This window comes from Lontra canadensis, unplaced genomic scaffold, assembly GCF_010015895.1.
Source record: "Lontra canadensis isolate GAN:19392208 unplaced genomic scaffold, GSC_riverotter_1.0 scaffold19, whole genome shotgun sequence".
NCBI lineage: Eukaryota > Metazoa > Chordata > Mammalia > Carnivora > Mustelidae > Lontra > Lontra canadensis.
In genome coordinates, this window is record NW_022631013.1 from 10,265,812 (window position 1) to 10,285,005 (window position 19,194).

At 40.6% G+C, this 19,194-nt stretch overlaps 1 protein-coding gene across 4 annotated transcripts in view; it reads right to left on the reverse strand.

Moving 5' to 3' along the window:
* KIF24 (kinesin family member 24) overlaps nt 1-19,194 on the reverse strand; it is a 78,586-nt gene that overhangs the window by 22,789 nt on the left and 36,603 nt on the right. For all 4 annotated transcript variants that reach the window (XM_032860395.1, XM_032860398.1, XM_032860394.1 and 1 more), the window contains exons 5-6: nt 14,933-15,148; nt 10,191-10,278 (exon numbers count right to left, since the gene is read on the reverse strand). In XM_032860395.1, the coding sequence (XP_032716286.1) occupies nt 10,191-10,278; nt 14,933-15,148 (304 nt within the window). The remainder of the gene's footprint in view (nt 1-10,190; nt 10,279-14,932; nt 15,149-19,194) is intronic.

Genomic DNA, 19,194 nt, shown 5'->3' on the forward strand with positions numbered 1-19,194 from the left:
TATATATATATATATATATATATATATACACACACAATGGAATACTATGCAGCCACCAAAAAACTAAATCTTGCCATTTGCAACGATGTGGATGGAACTAGAGGGTGTTATGCTGAGCAAAATAAGTCAATCAGAGAAAGACAATTATCATATGATCTCTCTGATAGGAGGAATTTGAGAGGCAGGGTTGGGGGGTGGTCATGGGGGGTAGGGAGGGAAAAAAATGAAACAAGATGGGACCAGGGAGGGAGACAGACCATAAGAGACTCTTAGCCTCAGACACAAATTAAGGTTGCTGGGGGGTGGGGGGAGGGACAGGGTGGCTGGGTGATGGACATTGGGGAGGGTATGTGCTATGGTGAGTGCTATGAATTGTGTAAGACTGATGATTCACAGACCTGTACCCCTGAAGCAAATAATACATTATATGCTAATAAATTTTTTAAAAAGCAAGAAAAAAAAATACCCTGGACATGAAACAAAGCAACATTTGGAGTACCGATAGAGGCATTTAGATAGTGAATGGGAAACCAACTGGTTAACAAATACTTGAGTGGTGCCTGGGTGGCTCAGTCATTAAGCGACTGTCTTCTGCTCAGATCATGATCCCAGGGTCCTGAGATTGAGCCCCAAAGCTGGCTCCCTACTCCACGGAGAGCCTGCTTCTCCCTCTCTCTCTGCCTGCTACTCTACTTACTTGTGCACTTTCTATTTCTCTGTCAATTAAATAAATAAAATCTTTAAAAAAACCACAAACACCTGATGGTGTTATTTAACTCATGTATGTATGTTTTTAACGGCAATGGTTTTCCTTATTTGCTTCCAACAAAACTGAAGGAGGACCAAAAAAAAAAAAAAAAAAAAAAGGGAATAGCTGTGACAAATTGAGCTAGCATCACAGGAAGCATTTTGTGTATGTTATCCCATTTCCTTCTCTGTCACCCAACCCAATCATCCACATGTTTCAGGCTCAGAAAGGTGAAGGACATGCTCAAGGATATATGGCACTGCAACCCAGGTCTGTCTGGTTATGAGGCTTTAATCACTAAGCTTCCTGCACATATACCAAAGGAGGGCTAAGAGCACTTCAGCGGTACAGGCACCGTGTACACAGGAAGTCTCTATCACTGGCATACAAGTGGGGAAGCTTCTGCCATGCTACCAATTATAGCCAGGGCCATGATAATTTAGAACAGGAGGCAGATTTAGTAGATGTTTGAGAATGGATACTCAGAAGTATGTCAAATGGCTGAAGAAATGACTTAAAAATCTATAAATTCTGCAACTAAAAAAATACTCATCAATGCCCTGACAGAAGAAATTTTGATTCCAAATCTGAGAAATGTGATGAGTTGGTGCATCCTCCGTAAAAGCAGGGAAGACCTGGCATCCCCATTAAGACAAGGTAGTACAATGAGGCCAGCATCACCCTGATCCCAAAACCAGACAAGGATCCCATCAAAAAAGAGAATTACAAACCAATAACCTTGATGAACACAGATGCGAAAATTCTCACCAAAATATTAGCTAATAGGATCCAACAGTACATTAAAAGGATTATTCATCACGACCAAGTGGGATTTATTCCAGGGTTGCAAGGTTGGTTCAACATCCGCAAATCAATCAATGTGATACAATACATTAATAAAAGAAAGAACAAAAACCATATGATACTCTCAGTAGATGCTGAAAAAGCATTTGACAAAGTACAGCATCCCTTCCTGATCAAAACTCTTCAAAGTGTAGGGATAGAGGGCACATACCTCAATATTATCAAAGCCATCTATGAAAAACCCTCCACAAATATCATTTCAATGGAGAAAAACTGAAAGCTTTTCTAAGGCCAGGAACACAGCAGGGATGTCCATTATCACCACTGCTATTCAACACAGTACTAGAAGTCCTAGCCTCAGCAATCAGACAACAAAAAGAAATTAAAGGCATCCAAAAAAAAAAAAAGAAAGAAAAAGAAAAGAAAAGAAATTAAAGGCATCCAAATTGGCAAAGAAGAAGTCAAACTATCACTTTTTGCAGATGATATGATACTATATGTGGAAAACCCAAAAGGCTCCACTCCAAAACTGCTAGAACTTGTACAAGAATTCAGTAAAGTGTCAGGATATAAAATCAATGCACAGAAATCAGTTGCATTTCTCTACACCAACAACAAGACAGAAGAAAGAGAAATTAAGGAGTCAATCCCATTTAAAGTTGCACCCAAAACCATAAGATACCTAGGAATAAACCTAACCAAAGAGGCAAAGAATCTATACTCAGAAAACTATAAAGTACTCATGAAAGAAATTGAGGAAGACACAAGGAAATGGAAAAATGTTCCATGATCCTGGATTGTAAGAATAAATATTGTGAAAATGTCTATGCTACCTAAAGCAATCTACACATTTAATGCAATCCCTATCAAAATCCCATCCATTTTTTTCAAAGAAATGGAACAAATAATCCTAAAACTTATATGGAACCAGAAAAGACCTCGAATAGCCAAAGGAATATTGAAAAAGAAAGCCAAAGTTGGTAGCATCACAATTCCAGACTTTAAGCTCTATTACAAAGCTGTCATCATCAAGACAGTATGGTACTGGCACAAAAACAGACATATAGATCAATGGAACAGAATAGAGAGCCCAGAAATAGACCCTTAACTCTATGGTCAACTAATCTTTGACAAAGCAGGAAAGAATGTCCAATGGAAAAAAGAGAGTCTCTTTAACAAAGGGTGTTGGGAAAATTGGACAGCCACATGCAGAAAAATGAAGCTGGACCATTTCCTTACACCACGCATGAAAATAGACTCAAAATGGATGAAGGACCTCAATGTGAGAAAGAAATCCATCAAAATCCTTGAGGAGAACATAGGCAGCAACCTCTTCCTAGGAACCTCAGCCACAGCAACTTCTTCCTAGGAACACTGCCAAAGGCAAGGGAAGCAAGGGCAAAAATGAACTCTTGGAATTTCATCAAGATCAAAAGCTTTTGCACAGCAAGAAACAAAAAGGAAACCAAAAGACAACTGACAGAATGCGAGAAGATATTTGCAAACGACATATCAGATAAAGGGCTAGTATCCAAAATCTAGAAAGAGCTTAGCAAACTCAACACCCAAGGAACAAATAATCCAATCAAGAAATGGGCAGAGGACGTGAACAGACATTTCTGCAAAGACATCCAGATGGCCAACAGACACATGAAAAAGTGCTCCATATCACTCGGCATCAGGGAAATACAAATCAAAACCACAGTGAGATACCACCTCACACCAGTCAGAATGGCTAAAATTAACAAGTCAGGAAATGACAGATGCTGGTGAGGATGCGAGGATGCGGAGAAAGGGGAACCCTCCTACACTGCTGGTGGGAATGCAAGCTGGTGCAACCACTCTGGAAAACAGCATGGAGGTTCCTCAAAAAGTTGAAAACAGAGCTACCCTATGACAAGGCAATTGCACTACTGGGTATTTACCCTAAAGATACAAACGTAGTGATCCGAAGGGGCACGTGCACCCAAATGTTTATAGCAGCAATGTCTACAATAGCCAAACTATGGAAAGAACCTAGATGTCCATCAACAGATGAATGGATAAAGAATATGTGGTATGTATATATATAATATATATATATATATTATATATATATGTACACACACACACACACACACACACTGGAATACTATGCAGCCATCAAAAGAAATGAAATCTCGCCATTTGCAATGATGTGGATGGAACTAGAGGGTATTATGCTTAGCGAAATAAGTCAATCGGAGAAAGACAACTATCATATGATCTCTGATATGAGGAAGTGGAGATGCAGCGTGGAGGGTTTGGGGGGGGTGGGAAAATAAATAAAACAAGATGGGATTGGGAGGGAGACAAACCATAACTGACTTTTAATCTCACAAAACAAACTGAGGGTTGCTGGGGGAAGGGGGGTCAGGAGAGGGGGGTGGGGTTATGGGCATTGGGGAGGGTATGTGCTATGGTGAGTGCTGTGTAGTGTGTAAGCCTGGCGATTCACAGACCTGTACCCTTGGGGATAAAAATACATTATATGTTTATTAAAAAAAAAAAAAAAGACAAGGTAGTACAGGGGTGCTGGGTGGCTCAGTGGGTTAAGCCTCTGCCTTTGGCTGGGGTCATGATCTCAGGGTCCTGGGATCGAACCCCACATTGGGCTCTCTGCTCATCGGGGAGCCTGCTTCCCTCCTTCTCTCTGCCTGCCTCTCTGCCTACTTGTGATCCTTCTCTGTGTCGAATAAATAAATAAAATCTTAAAAAAAAAAAAAAAAAGACAAGGTAGCACAGTACACCTGAAGGAGAAAGGCCCTGGAAGGACAAAACCCCATAAAAAATGAGGCTGCTAGTTGTGCAGGCAACAAGTGGCCATGCCTGAGTGAACCTGAGGGTGATCTGTGAGGGTGACACTCAAAGATGACACCGGATCGTGACACTTGAGCAAACACATGGGTGATACCTGAGTGAGCATGAACAGTGACACCTGAGAAAGTGTGAGACCTGAGTTAGCAAGTGCTGTTGTTTTGAGTCAAATGTTTATGAGGGTATCCATAATTTATATCAACTCTCCACCTTGATCTCAGCTGGCTTTCTAGTACACTGTCATATATATTACAGAGTATCAATGGCAATGAGATAACACATTGACTAACAAGAAACTTCTCTCTGCTCTTCTCAGGAAAGATAACTCAGGACAGAGCAGTGCATAAAACTCTACCAGGGTAGAGGAGGTGATCTGACACCAGACTGACACTTTCACCACATCTCACAAACCTTTGTTTTTAAAACTGATAGAAAAGGGCTCCTGGTTCTTAGGTAACTCTAAAATAGCCACACTCATATGCTATTCTCGGGTTTTAGGTCCCAGGAATAAGATATAATCATACAAATAAGAGGCAAATATAAGCAAAATTTATCTATTTGTCCTAGCAAAAAGAAACTGTTAGAAAAAGTCCTCAGTGGTGGGTCACCATGCCATTTTAATACCCAAGTACCAAGAAGGATGTATTGTGAAGCTGTTTTAAAGGTAGGTTTTGCCAAGAACCCAGCTTGTCCTTCTGGCCTTCTCTCTCTCTCTCTCTCTGGCCAGGCTTGCTGGATATACTAAAAGAATGACAACAATGGCTGTGGGCTGCAGGTTAGAATCACCTGGTCAGCTTTTAAAATAACATCTAGGGTGCCTGGGTGGCTCAGTGGGTTGGGCCACTGCCTTTGGCTCGGGTCGTGATCCCAGGGTCGAGGGATCAAGTCCCGCATCGGGCTCCCTGCTCGGCAGGGCGCCTGCTTCCTCCTCTCTCTCTCTCTGCCTGCCTCTCTGCTTACTTGTGATCTCTCTCTGTCAAATGAATAAATAAATTCTTAAAAAAAAAAAAATAACATCTACCTTCATGCATTGTGGGTGGGACTATAAAATGGTGCAGCCACTTTGGAAAACAGTTTGGCAGTTCCTCAAAAAGTATGACCCAGTAATTCTACTCCCAGGCATAGACTCAAGAAAATGGAAGACATAGGTCTACACAAAAACTTATATGTGAATGTTCATAGGAGTATCATTCATAATACTGGTTTCTATAAAAGTGAAAACAACCTATGTGTCTATCAACTGATGAATGGATGAACAAAATATTAATAATATATCCATAATAGAATATTACTTGGCCATAAAAATGAAGTACTTATATATGCTACAACATGGATGAACTTTGAAAATATGCTAAATGAAAGAAACAAGAAACAAAAGGTTGCCTATTGTATGATTCCACTTATATAATAATATGGCCAAAATAGACAAATCCATCAAGACAGAAATTAGTGGTTTCCAGGCCTGGAGGCAGAGGAAATAGAGAGTAACTGCCAAATGGTACAGGGTTTCACTTTGAGGTGATGAAAATGTTCTGGAATTAGTGATGATGGCTGCACAACTTTTTGAATATTCTGTAAATATCACTAAATTGTATATTTTAAGAGGGTGATTATTATGATATTTAGATTAAAACTTAATAAGATATGTAGGGTGCCTGACTGAATCAGTCGGTTAAGCATCCAACTCTTGATTTTGGCCAACCCTCATGCATGCTCGCATATTCTTTCTCTCTCCAAAAACATAATAAAAAATATATATATATACACACACACAAATATATATTAAAAAACTGACACATACACTTTAAAATGGTGAATTTTATGGTATGTGACCTATATTTCAGTTTAAAATAATATTTACATTTGGGCCTAATCCCAAGAGATTCTGATTTAACTACCTCAGAGGGACTCAAGCAAGCATTAAAAATACACCATGATGAAATGAGAAACACAAGCCACAAAATGAGACAACATACTTATGACACAAATAACTGATAAATGAGGGGTGCCTGGGCGGCTCGGTCATTAAGCATCTGCCCTTGGCTCAGGTCATGATCCCAGAATTCTGGGATCAAGCCCAGCACCAGGCACCCTGCTCGACAGGAAGCCTGCTTCTCCCTCTCCCACTCCCCCTGCTTGTGTTCCCTCTCTTGTGGTCTCTCTCTCTCTGTCAAATAAATAATAGTATCTTAAAAAAAAAAACAACACAAACACCTAACAAATGACTCACATCCAGAATATACAAATCAGTAAGATAAAGACAACCCAAAAAGGAGGGAAAGACCCTAACTGGCATTCCCAAGAGATGAAACCCATAAGATAAATTAAAAATATAAAAAGTGGGGTGCCTGGCTGGCTTAGTCAGTAGAGTGTACGACTCTTGATCTCAGGGTTGTGAGTTTGAGCCCCATATTGGATATAGCGATTACTGAAAAATCAAATCTTAAAATTAAAAAAAATATGAAAAGCGGAGCACCTGGGTGGCTTGGTGGGTTAAGCATGTGCCTTCAGCTCAGGTGGTGGTCTCAGGGTCCTGCAATCAAGCCCTGCATCGGGCTCTCTGCTCAGTGGGGAGCCTGCTTCCCCCTCTATCTCTGCCTGCCTCTCTGCCTACTTGTGATCTCTGTCAAATAAATAAAATCTTTAAAAAATATATGAAAAGCTATTCAGTTTAATTCTCAATCAGCAAAATGCAGATTAAAACCACAATAGGATATAATTAACCAATTCCAGACTGGCAAAAATTTAAAAGTTAACAGGAAGTGTTGGCAAGGTTGAAGAACAACGGGATTACTCACACACTGTTTGTGGGAGTGTACATAACTTTGGAAAGCAGTTGCATCATCTAGTGAAGTGAAGATATACATGTCCTCTGAGCCAATCACTTCACAACTAGATGTATATCCTAGAGAACTCATATGCTATACACTGGAATACAAGTGTAAGGATATTCACAGTTACAATATGCAGAATAGTGCCCCAAAAGAATCCCAACTATCCATTAACAGAATGGTTAAGACTGTGGTATACTCATATGACTGAATACTATACAGCAAATAAAAACAAAATTACATCCATATGCAAAAACACAGCTGGAAATCAAAAGCATAATGTTGAGTAAAAGAAGACACTAAAACATTCAGTGTGATTCTATTCATATGAAGTTTAAAAACAGGCAAAAAGGAAGTTACATAGTTAATGGATGAATATATAAGTGGCGAAATATAACAAAGAACAAGAAAGTGATTAGCGTAAGGGGCCTGGGTAACTCCGTTGGTTAAGCAGCCGACTCTTGGTTTCAGCTCAGGTCAAGATCTCAGGGTCGTGGGGTAGAGCCCTGAGTCAGGTTCTGCCCTCAGTGGGGAGCCACTTGGGATTTTCTCTCTCTTTCTGCCGCTCGTCCTGTACACGATTGTGCTTTCTTTAGCTCTCTAAAAATAAATGAATAAATCTTTTTTTTTTTTTAATTTGACAGAGAGATAGTAAGCAGAGCGACATACAGAGGGAGAGAGAGGGCTCTCTGCTGAGCAGGGAGCCTGAAGTAGGGCTCGATCCTAGAACCCTGGAATCATGACCTGAGCTGAAGGCAGCCGCTTAACCAACTGAGCCACCCAGGCGCACCTAAATGAATAAATCTTAAAAAAAAAAAAAAAAAAAAAAAAAAAAAAAAAAGTGATCAGCATAAACATCAGGATTATAGGGGACTGTGACTGGAAATTTGTATAGGGGTTTGTGGGGTGCTAAAATGTTCTATTTCTTTTTTTTTTTTTTTAAGATTTTATTTATGTATTTGAGAGAGAGAGAGAGAGAACAAGCAGGGAAAGGGGCAGAAGAAGAGGTAGAAGCAGACTCCCTGCTGGGTAGGGAGTCCAATGGGGGACTCCATCCCAGGACCCCGGGATCATGACCCAAATGACAGTCTGCTTAACCAACGCTTAACCAACTGAGCCACCCAGGCACCCCTAAAATGTTCTATTTCTTAATCTGGGTAATTGATTATAAAGGTGCTTGTTTCTTGGGGTGCCTGGGTGGCTCAGTCAGTTAAGCGTCTGTCTTTGGCTTAGGTCATGATCCCAGGGTCCTGAGATCGAGCTCTGCCTCAGACTCCTCTGCTTCTCCTTCTTCTCCTGGCTCACTATCTCTGTCTCTCCCTCAAATAAATGAGTAAAGTCTTAAGAAAAAAAGGTTTGTTTCTTTATACTAAACACATTTAGGCTTTAAGCATTTTACTGTAGAGTGCTATTTTTCACAATAAAAATGGTTAAACCATTTTTTTACCTGAAAGGAAAAATCTCCCTAATGACACAATGTAAAGCTAGGGCTGAGGACCACTGCATTAAAGGAAGAGTCACCAAAAATATACTTGTACATAAATTAATAAATTCCCAGTATAGAAAAAAATTTAAATGTTTTAAACTGTGTGTTTTGTTTTGTTTTGATATTTTAAACTGTTAACAGTAGATATCTCAGTGGGGAATGGGGAATTGTATATAGTAAGTTGGAGGTGGCCTTTATTTTTCTATCTTCTTAGTATTTTTGTAAGGTTTATATCTAATAATGAACAAGTGTTAAAAGATAACATTTATTTAAGATTTTTATTTATTCACTTGAGAGAGAGAGCACAGAAGGAGTGGGAGAGTGAGAAGGAGACTCCATGCTGAGCAAGAAGCCTATGTGGGACTGATTCTAGGACTCCAGCATCATGACCTGAGCTGAAGGCAGACGCTTAACTGACTGAGACACCGAGGCACCCCAAAAGATAACTTTCTTTTTTTTAAAGATTTTATTTATTGATTTGACAGAGAGAGATCACAAGTAGACAGAGAGGCAGGCAGAGAGATAGAGAGAGAGAGGGGGAAGCAGGCTCCCCGCTGAGCAGAGAGCCTGATGCGGGACTCGATCCCAGGACCCCGAGATCATGACCTGAGCCGAAGGCAGCGGCTTAACCCACTGAGCCACCCAGGCACACCCAAAAGATAACTTTTAAAGGAAGATTTAAAATACCTTTGAAAAAAAACCTTTGGAAGGATATAAAAAAAAAAAATCTTAAAATTAGTCGCTTCAGTTTGAAAAGAGAATGGAAGGAATATTTTCGTTGTAACTCTTGAATTTTTTTTCCCAAAAATTTTTATTTATTTGTTTGTTTGTTTGTTTGTTTTAGAGAATGAGAACCAGCAGGGGGAGGAACAGGAAGATTCCATGGTGAGCATGGAGCCCAGCCCGGGGCTTGATCTCGTACTCCTGAGATCATGACCTGAGTGGTTGAGTCAGATGCTCAATGGAATGAGCTACCCAGGCACCCCTGTATCTCTTGAATTTTTGAACCCAGGTGAAAGTATTACCTATTAAAAAAATTTTTTTTTTTAAGTAATCTCTGCACCTAAAATGGGCTTAAACTCACAACCCTGAGATCAAAAGCCACATTCTCTACTGACTGAGCCAGTCAGGAACCCCCCCTTACCTGTTACCAATTTTTACTTAAAGTAAAGCTATTTGTCTCCAGCAGCTTTTCCTACTACCATAGAAATCTATACATTAGCAGCCTGTGAAACTAGCACGAAAGTACCCTGGTCGTGCATTAGGTTCTCCCCATGCTCCACAGCACTGAGACCACAGCCCTGTAGAGAAGGGAGCTATCCTCTTAGAGGACTCACATTCTACAAATGTTGAAGTGGCATGCTCGTCATGGCCGTTTGGCTAAATCTGAGTCTATTATATTTGCTAAATAGCAAAACGAATTCTTTCCCTGTAATTAGGCTACTGTGTGTGTGTCTGGGGTAGGTAGTAAGGAAAGAAGAGTTACCTCTAAGAGGAGCTCCACACTATCCACCTGAAGCTCTTGCAGTCCCACTATCTGTATCACGTGCTTGCTATCTTCTCTTGCAAAGAGCCTGCAGATACAAGAACATGGTTGGTATGGCAGACCTGCTATGATGAACTTTGTTCTTGCCTCCCCAGAAAACATTCCATTATTCAACAATTAGGGAGCAGTTCTGTTATTTGAGGGAGATTGGTATGTATCCTGCCGCCCACTCCCACACCTCCTTGATCCCAGCCCTGGGCTTCAGAGATGGTCTTTAACTGCTGTAAACAAGTCAGGATCTTTAACTACAATGAAAAGAATGAACATAGGATTCAGACCTATCAGTGGAGGGTATATTCATGGCTTCAGTGATTGGCTCAGGACTGGATATGGGATCTCTGCTGGTCCAATCAAAATAAAGTCCTAGTTTCTGGTTGTTAGGTGCCTGGGAGTGAGATGCTGCTGCTCTTTCTTTCTGGAAGTGAGAGATGTGTAGTCCTGGGAGCAGTGCTAGCCATTCTATATCCACCAGAGAGCCAGTTTTGGAAGCTAATATCATAGAAGACAGAGCTGAGCAAAGAAATTGGGTTCTTATAACATTCCTGAGTTCCTAGAATAAACAGGTCCTATGGTCTAATTCTCCTCTAGGCATTCTAGTTATTTGAGCAAAAGACTTCCCTAAATAGCTTAAGCCAGTATATATGGGATTCTACTTTATTTCCAACTTAAGGAGTCTTGATACATCTTCCAAGGTGAGAAAGGGAGATCTGGTGCTGTAATTGAATTTCTCAGGCCTATATGTAATGTTATAGTCTATCATCATCACTAAATCAGATATATCAAGGGGCACATATTAAATCTATTAAAGACTCTAAGATTATTTTTTCCCTTAATAAAATAGTGATTGAGGTTAAGAATGGAATTCCACTTTATAGCTAAAAAAGAAAATTATTTTTCTTTTTTTTAATGAAAAATAAAAAAAAAATTTTTTTAAATTTTAAAGATTCATTCATTTATTTGAGAGAGAGAGGGATGTGGGGGAAGAGAAGAGAGAGAGGGACAAGCAAACTCCCCGCTGAGTGGGGGAGTCTGACACGGGGGTCATTCCCACGACCTGAGATCATGACCTGAGCAGAAAGCAAGAGTCGGACTAACCAACTGAACTACTCAGGTACCTTTTTTTTCTTAGTTTAGGTTTCACACCAGGCTTCCAAATTTTTACAGGACTGGAGGAAAACAGCTTCACCAATCCCTGTGACCTATCAGAAAACAACTATTGGAACAGTCAGGCTTCTGGAATAAAAGAAGGCTCTAGCTTTCAGACCCCTCATGTCATTCCTGAACATACTTTTTAGGCCCTACACCATGAGCTCACCCCAGAAAAGTTCCTAATGGACAGCCCAAAATGTACTGTTAGATTTTTTTTTTTTAAATCCTGCATGGTGTTTTTTTTTTTTTAAGATTTTATTTATTTATTTGACAGAGAGAGAGAGATCACAAGCAGGCAGAGAGACAGGCAGAGAGAGAGGGGGAAGCAGGCTCCCTGCTGAGCAGAGAGCCCGATGCAGGCCTCGATCCCAGGACCCTGAGATCATGACCTGAGACGAAGGCAGAGGCTTTAACCACTGAGCCACCCAGATGCCCTTAGATTTTTAAATCTTATAAGTAAGAAATATATTTCTATCACTTTTTATGCAGGGGTATAAAAACAATTTAACCTCTACTTTTATGAGTTAATTTGGGACTTCATACCTTACATAATTGCAGTTTCAACCTCCCCCAGAAATGTGTCTTAAACCCATCAGTCAGAAATTTTCTGATAAGCACGAGTGAGGTAATCTGTCACATGGGCCCTCTCTATCTCCTCTAAAGGGAAATGAGATAATTCCTTGGACATCCCCTGTACTTGCTAGATGGAATGATGCCCGATTCATGAATTGTTTAGTAAAACCAATTAGATCTTAAAAAAAAAAAAAAAGTTAATTTGAAGATCATAAGCTTTGGTTTCTAGCTTAAGGGATGGTCTGAGGGAACACCTGGGTGACTCAGCTGGTTAAGCATCTGCCTTTGGCTAAGGTCATGACCCCAGAGTCCTGGGATCAAGCCCCACGTTGGGCTCTCTACTCAGTGGAAGCCTGCTTCTCCCTCTCCTGCCACTCCCCCTGCTTGTACTCTCTCTGTCAAATAATAATAATAATAATTTTTTAAAAAGAGGTGCACTGAGCATATATGTTTCTGTTCACCTTTGCCAAATCTTGCTATTACTTTTAGGAAATATAATTTATTAAAAAATAAAAGATAAAGAGGATAAAGCATAACAACTCTAAATAAAAAGAAAGGGTGCCATCAGTGAAACAGATTTCAGAAGTACCAGTAAGACAGGTAAAAGAGATATTAGCCAATTAACCAGAGATATAAAAACAAAAAGAAAAACCCACAGCTCAAGACACTTACAGAGTAAGTGTGGGTCTTCCCTAGTGAGCCCTAAAAAGAAGCTTCAAAGCCAGGAATTAGCACATCCCATCCCCTTGGCTACAATTAAAGAATGCAAATATACAGGGCAGTATATCTGAGTAATTCATTAAAGAACTGCACTCAGAAATAGCTGACTAGATATCCTGACTATCCCTTCACCCAAACTAACACACAGACGGATAGACAGACAGACACACAGACACACACACACACACACACACACACACACAGCACAACAGCTTTTATTCTCCTGCCAACCGTTCTTTAAACAAAGAGGATTTGGATTACCTCCATTTTGACCTCAAACTTCCTAATTGATTAAGTTCTTTCCAGCTTATCTCTTCACTAAAAGACCCTACAGGCACAGCATCCCTATAAGGGAACCCAAATTACCCCCACTATCCCCTCAACCAATTAGGAAGTGCCCTGAGCCACCAAGACCCCACCCATGATTGACCCCAAGACAATGATCAACTTGACCTTCACAACCTAGCTGCTTATACCCACCAACTTTTGTCCTGTATTTTCCTTATATAAACCTAGAAGTTAAAAAAAGGTGGGGGGGGTGCGGACTGGGGGCGCTCAGTCGGTTGGATTAAGCAGCTGCCTTTGGCTCAGTTCATAATCTCAGGGTCCTGGGATGGAGCCAGGCACTGCGTCAGGCTCCCAGCTCAGCGGAGAATCTGCTTTTCCCTCTCCCTCTGCCCCTCCCCTCATTTGTGCTCTTTCTCTCTCAAATAAATAAAATCTTTAAGAAAACCAAAAACAACAACAACGACAACAACAACAAAACCCTAGGAGTAGTATTTTTGGCATGTTGGAGGCAGTCTCTGAAATGTTAGTATTCGGCTGTCTTCTTGGTGTTGGCCTCACTGAAATAAATTCCTTTGTTTCACCACCACTCAGTTTTCTGCCTTTGGATGTCGTCAGTGGCTGATGGTTGAAACTGGTCTGTTTGGGAGCCCCAGAGCCAGATGCTCTAGCATCCCAGTGCCAGGCTACATTTTTGACTGGAAAGGGCTCCTAAGTAAGAGTGCTGGGGCTTGGAAGAGCCGCTGTGATTGAGCTAACCTGAGGCTTCAAAACCAACAGAGAGGGTAGAAAAGGAAAGCAACTCTTCTCCAAAGCAAACCCAGAGCAGAACCCTTCCTTATTTGGTAGTTGCCATGTCAGGACTGAACCCTGAACACTTGTACATTCTCTGAACTGTGGCATACCCAAAGGTCCCCTTTTCTTTGAAATAGTCCACAGATGGTAGTCTGCCCAGGCCTAGTTGCTGGCTTCTCCAGTTTCCCAACTCCAGTTTCCCCTCTACCATGGGGCCCTGCCCTAACATGCTGTCCCTACTGAACTCTGCTGCCTATCTATCCCCACCCCCCATTCCAATGCTTGCCTGAAGCACGTTGAATTTGCACATCCTTTTGAACAGCTCTGTAGGGGCTAGGATACCTTTGCTGGAGGCTAGCTTCTGTAACTGATTTGGCTTCCCCAGCCTTCCACTGTGCTTAGCCTTAACTCTCTCCACTTGGTGTGGCTGCTCCCAACATGTCACAGATCTGGTTAATTCTATTATGATACCCTTTTATCCTTCCACCTCCTCTATTCCATCTCTCCTTCTCCCAGTCAGTTGCTACCTTCACGACTTCACTGCTTCTTGCTCAATTGAAGCCATGTTTCAACCTAAACAAACTTTACGCCAGAAAAATACAATAGGGATTTAAAGTCAGTTGATGAATCCATTTCTAAATTACTGTGTTATTTGTAAGGGCAACAGCTTAAGACTTAAAAGAGCTAAAAGTCTAATGTGAAGAAGAGAGACTTTCTTTTTACTGACTTCAGAAAACTATCATTAAGCTTACCCTAAGATTATTGAAAGAAAAAAAAAATAAGAAAGCAGGAAACATTATTTATAGTTCTTCCAGTGTAATAATAGGTCAAAAGAACAGGAAGGAATTTAAGTACATGTTGATATCCTGACTTCCTGAAATCATGACCTTTTTCATAGACCAAAATAAAAGGGATAGTCTTGTGATAAACATTAGGCTATTGATCACTTTAAAAAAATACTAATGGAAGGCTAATTTACGTTTTTCTTTCTAGGTGAGCTGGCAGTTTAAAAAATATTTATTGGATTCAGGAGACTAATTTCACAAAAAGGCACTAATATAACAAGGCCTCGCATCAAATCCCATGAGTCAGTGATTCTGTGGGACTCTGGCCTAAAACAATGATCCACAAATATATAGTTTCCTACTCATAATCAGTACCTCTTCCTTCTATTTAAGAGGTCATAAAGTTGTCCACAGTAGATTTCATAGAAGCTGATCCACACGAAGAGGGGCCTTCTCGGCTGGGACACTTCTAGTTGCCTGAAGATGTCTTTGGCAGCCAGAGCATAGAGTCCTGGGTTCTGATGAGTTCCTATCATGGTATAGGTCTTCCCAGCACCTGTCTGTCCATATGCGAAGCAAGTGGCATTGCCTCTAGGGGAAAAAGTAATTTGTATTACATATATACTAAGAAAAATGCTAATATACACATAGATTTTTCATGACAAAACTCAGAAACAGAATCCTGTTTATAGCTGATAAAATTCATACGATCCTTTAAGGAGAGGAGGGGTTTATCTTATAAAAACAATGGAAGAAGAAAAAATATTCTCAAAGCAGTACGTGAGGTGTTTTGTTTTTTTTTTAAAGATTTTTATGTATTCATGGACAGAGAGAGATCACAAGTAGGCAGAGCAGCAGGCAGAGAGAGAGGAGGAAGCAGGCTCCCCACTGAGCAGAGAGCCCGACGTGGGACTTGATCCCAGGACCCTGAGATCATGACCTGAGCCGAAGGCAGAGGCCCAACCATCTGAGCCACCCAGGCGTCCCACGTGAGTTTTTTAATAGGAATTTTTTTTAATGGAACTGGTTATACCATAAGATAAGGACCCCATGCCCTACAGAATTCTGGAGATGATTTTTGCCTTAATCCTAAAAGGTAATTTTGATGAAAGAAGTAAAAGAGAATTAAAATAAATACAATAAACAATGGAAGACCATATGATGAACAGAGTGGTACTGACTACTCATAAAAATTAAGTAAGTTTATGGGATGCCTGGGTGGCTCAGTAGGTTGAGCCTCTGCCTTCGGCTTGGGTCATGGTCTCAGGGTCCTGGGATTGAGCCCTGCTTCGGGCTCTCTGCTCAGTGGGGAGCCTGCTTCCCCCTCTCTCTCTGCCTACCTCTCTGCCTACTTGTGAGCTCTCTCTCTCTCTGTCAAATAAATAAATAAAAATCTTTAAAAAAAAATTAAGTAAGTTTAGACAGAGGTAAAAATCAGTGTAAGCAAAATATTTGAGGAGGGACTTACAAAAGGGCTTTTTAAAGGACCTCAGTTTTCACTTTCATTAATAAATTAATGGGTTATTTGATTTTCAAGATCACTTCGATCACTTCTAGGCCTGACATCATGTGATTCTAAGTAAGAATCACTATTCTTGTGTGTGGGTGGGTACGTGCGTGGGCATGAATGTAAAGAACTGCAGAATGGAATCTGAGGAACTGCAGAATGGTGGAGAGAAGAGCTGGGAGACTAACCTGCCAATCACGTGTTTTCAGAGGAGCTACAGGCCAAGATTATCTGAGTACCAGAGGCCCAACTATGAAGTACAGAGTAGAAAGTGACCATAATGTCAACTAGTGAGCAGCTATTGCAGACTCTTGAACAGGAATCACATGGGTTAATGATAAAAGTAGCTACTTGCGGGGCACCTGGGTGGCTCAGTGGGTTAAGGCCTCTGTCTTCGGCTCAGGTCATGATCTCAAGGTCCTGGGATTGAGACCCACACCGGGCTCTCCACTCAGCGGGGAGCCTGCTTCTCCCTCTCCCTGCCTCTCTGCCTACTTGTGATCTCTGTCTGTCAAATAAATAAATAAAATCTTAAAAAAAAAAAAAAGTGGCTACTTGCACCAAGAAGAAAAGTCTATGTACAGACACAGAGGTGGGGGGATACTGGAGGTGGGCAGAGAGATGGACATGAAGAAAGGAGCCTGAAGCCAGAAAGAAATCAAGGAATAAGTAAGAGGACAACAGCAAAGGAACCATCAAAGTGTGAGAAGAAAGAGATAGTAGCTAACTAGATCTAAGCTGCTTAAGCAGAGACCAGTTACTTGTAGTCTTTTGAATCTAGGCTCCTGGCTTTGTAGGCACTTGAACACACGGGAAGAGGCACAGTGAGTAAAAAGATTAAAGGAGGGAAATGTGAACATACTAAAGATGTAGCAGAATGAGACCAAAGAATAATATCAACCTTATCTTCTGAACCTTTTTTTTTTTTTTGACAGAGAGAGAAAGACAAAAGAAAATGCGAGTGGGGTAGGGGGAGAGGGAAAATGAGAATCCCAAAAAGGCTCCACACCCAGTGCAGAGCCCAACACGGGACTTGATCTCACAACTGAGATATCGTAACCTGAGCAGAAATCAAGAGTCAGAAGTTTAACCAACTGAGCCGACCCAGGTCCCCCATCTTCTGAACATTTTAGTGATGAGCTTTTTGAAAAACAACAAATATGGGTATGAAAAATCTCTTATTGTCCTTTGTACAATGGATGCATTTAACTTGTACCTCTTTTTTTAAGATCTATTTATTTGAGAGAGAGAAAGCGAGCACACAGGCATGTGAGCATAAGCGGGGTGGGGAGGGGGAGGCGGAAAGCAGAGGGGAAGGGAGAGAAAGAGAATCTCAAGCAGACTCCCATGGGGAGCTCAATCTCACCACCCTGAGACATGACTTGAGGCAAAATCAAGAATCTGAAGCTCAAGTGACTAAACTACCCAGGCCCCCTGCACGTTTTATTTTACTTTATTTTTTAAAATATTTTATTTTTTCATCTGACAGAGATCACAAGTAGGCAGAGAGGCAGGGAGAGAGAGAGAGAGAGGGTAGCAGGCTCCCTGCTGAGCAAAGAACCCGATGCAGGGCTCGATCCCAGGACCCTGGGATCATGAACTGAGCTGAAGGGAGAGGCTTTAACCCACTGAGCCACCCAGGCGCCCCCACCTTTTATTTTTTAATTGGTACTGTTTTAACATTCAAATTCTAACTTAAGAAACTTGCTCTCTTAAAAAGTACTCCCTAGATTTGGCACAAAAGAAATTAAACCTGAAAGGTATTTCATTTGCTCAGAATAAAAGAGAATTTTAGTGATGCCTACAAAACAACAATAAAAAGGAAACAAAAAAATTAGTCAAATGGTTATCTGAATAGCCAATGAGCATATGAAAAGATTCTCAATATCGTTAGGCATTTGGGAAATTCAAATTCAAACCACAATTCGATCAAGTTACATTCTCACTAGACTGACTAAAATAAAGAAGAATGACAACACCAAATATGGTGAGGATGTAGAAATGCCACTCACAGGCTGCCCCTGCCTGCCACACTCTTGTCCATGCTCTCTCTCTCAAATAAATAAATAAATCTAAAAAAAAAAAAAAAAAAAAAAAAAAGAGAGAGAGAGAGAGAAAGAAATGCAATTCACATAAATTGCTGTTGGGAATAGAAGATGGGTGTATGGAAAACTGTTTTACACTTTCTTATAAACACACACCTATCCTATGACCCCAGAGATTCCCTTTCCAGGTTTCACTCAAGATAAATGAAAACAAGGGATGCCTGGGTGGCTCAGTTGGTTAAGCAGCTGCCTTCGGCTCAGGTCATGATCCCAGCGTCCTGGGATCGAGTCCCGCATCAGGCTCCTTGCTCGGCAGGGAGCCTGCTTCTCCCTCTGCCTCTGCCTGCCATTCTGTCTGCCTGTGCTCGATCTCTCTCCCTCTCTCTCTGACAAATAAATAAAATCTTAAAAAAAAAAAAAAAGATAAATGAAAACATGTCCAAGAAAAAGACTTGTACAAGAATGTTCATACAGCTTTATTCACAATAATCCCAAACTGGAAATAACTCAAATGTCCATCAACAGGAAATTAGATAAATTGTGGTATATTTATAGAAGGGAGTATTACTCAGCAATAAAAACTATGGATACATGCAACACATACTAATATCAAAAAACATTATGATAAGCCAAGCATAAAAGAACCTATACAGGAATGATTCTATTTCTGTAATGTTCTAGAACAGGCAAAACTAATCTATAGTGATGGAAAGCAGGTCAGTGATTCTATAAGACCTGAGGGTGGAAGTGGAGGCTTACTAAAAAGGGACGAGAGAGAACTCTCTGGGATGACGGGAATGGTCTATTATCTTGTTCGAGGTATTGATTACTTGAATATATACAACTATCAAAACTCATCAAAACTGAATACTTCTTAAGATCTGTGCATCTAATTTTATGTGAATTATACAATATTTTTAAAGTTATAAAAATTATTTTTAAAAAGTCAAACTACTCTGGAATCAGTGATACTAGTACGCTGTTTGGCATTTTCTATCTATATCTGCCTATATTTTGAATAAACAGCAGAAGTCCCTATTACCTTCTTGGTCCCATTTTATGTTTATTAAGTGTGAAAAATTATT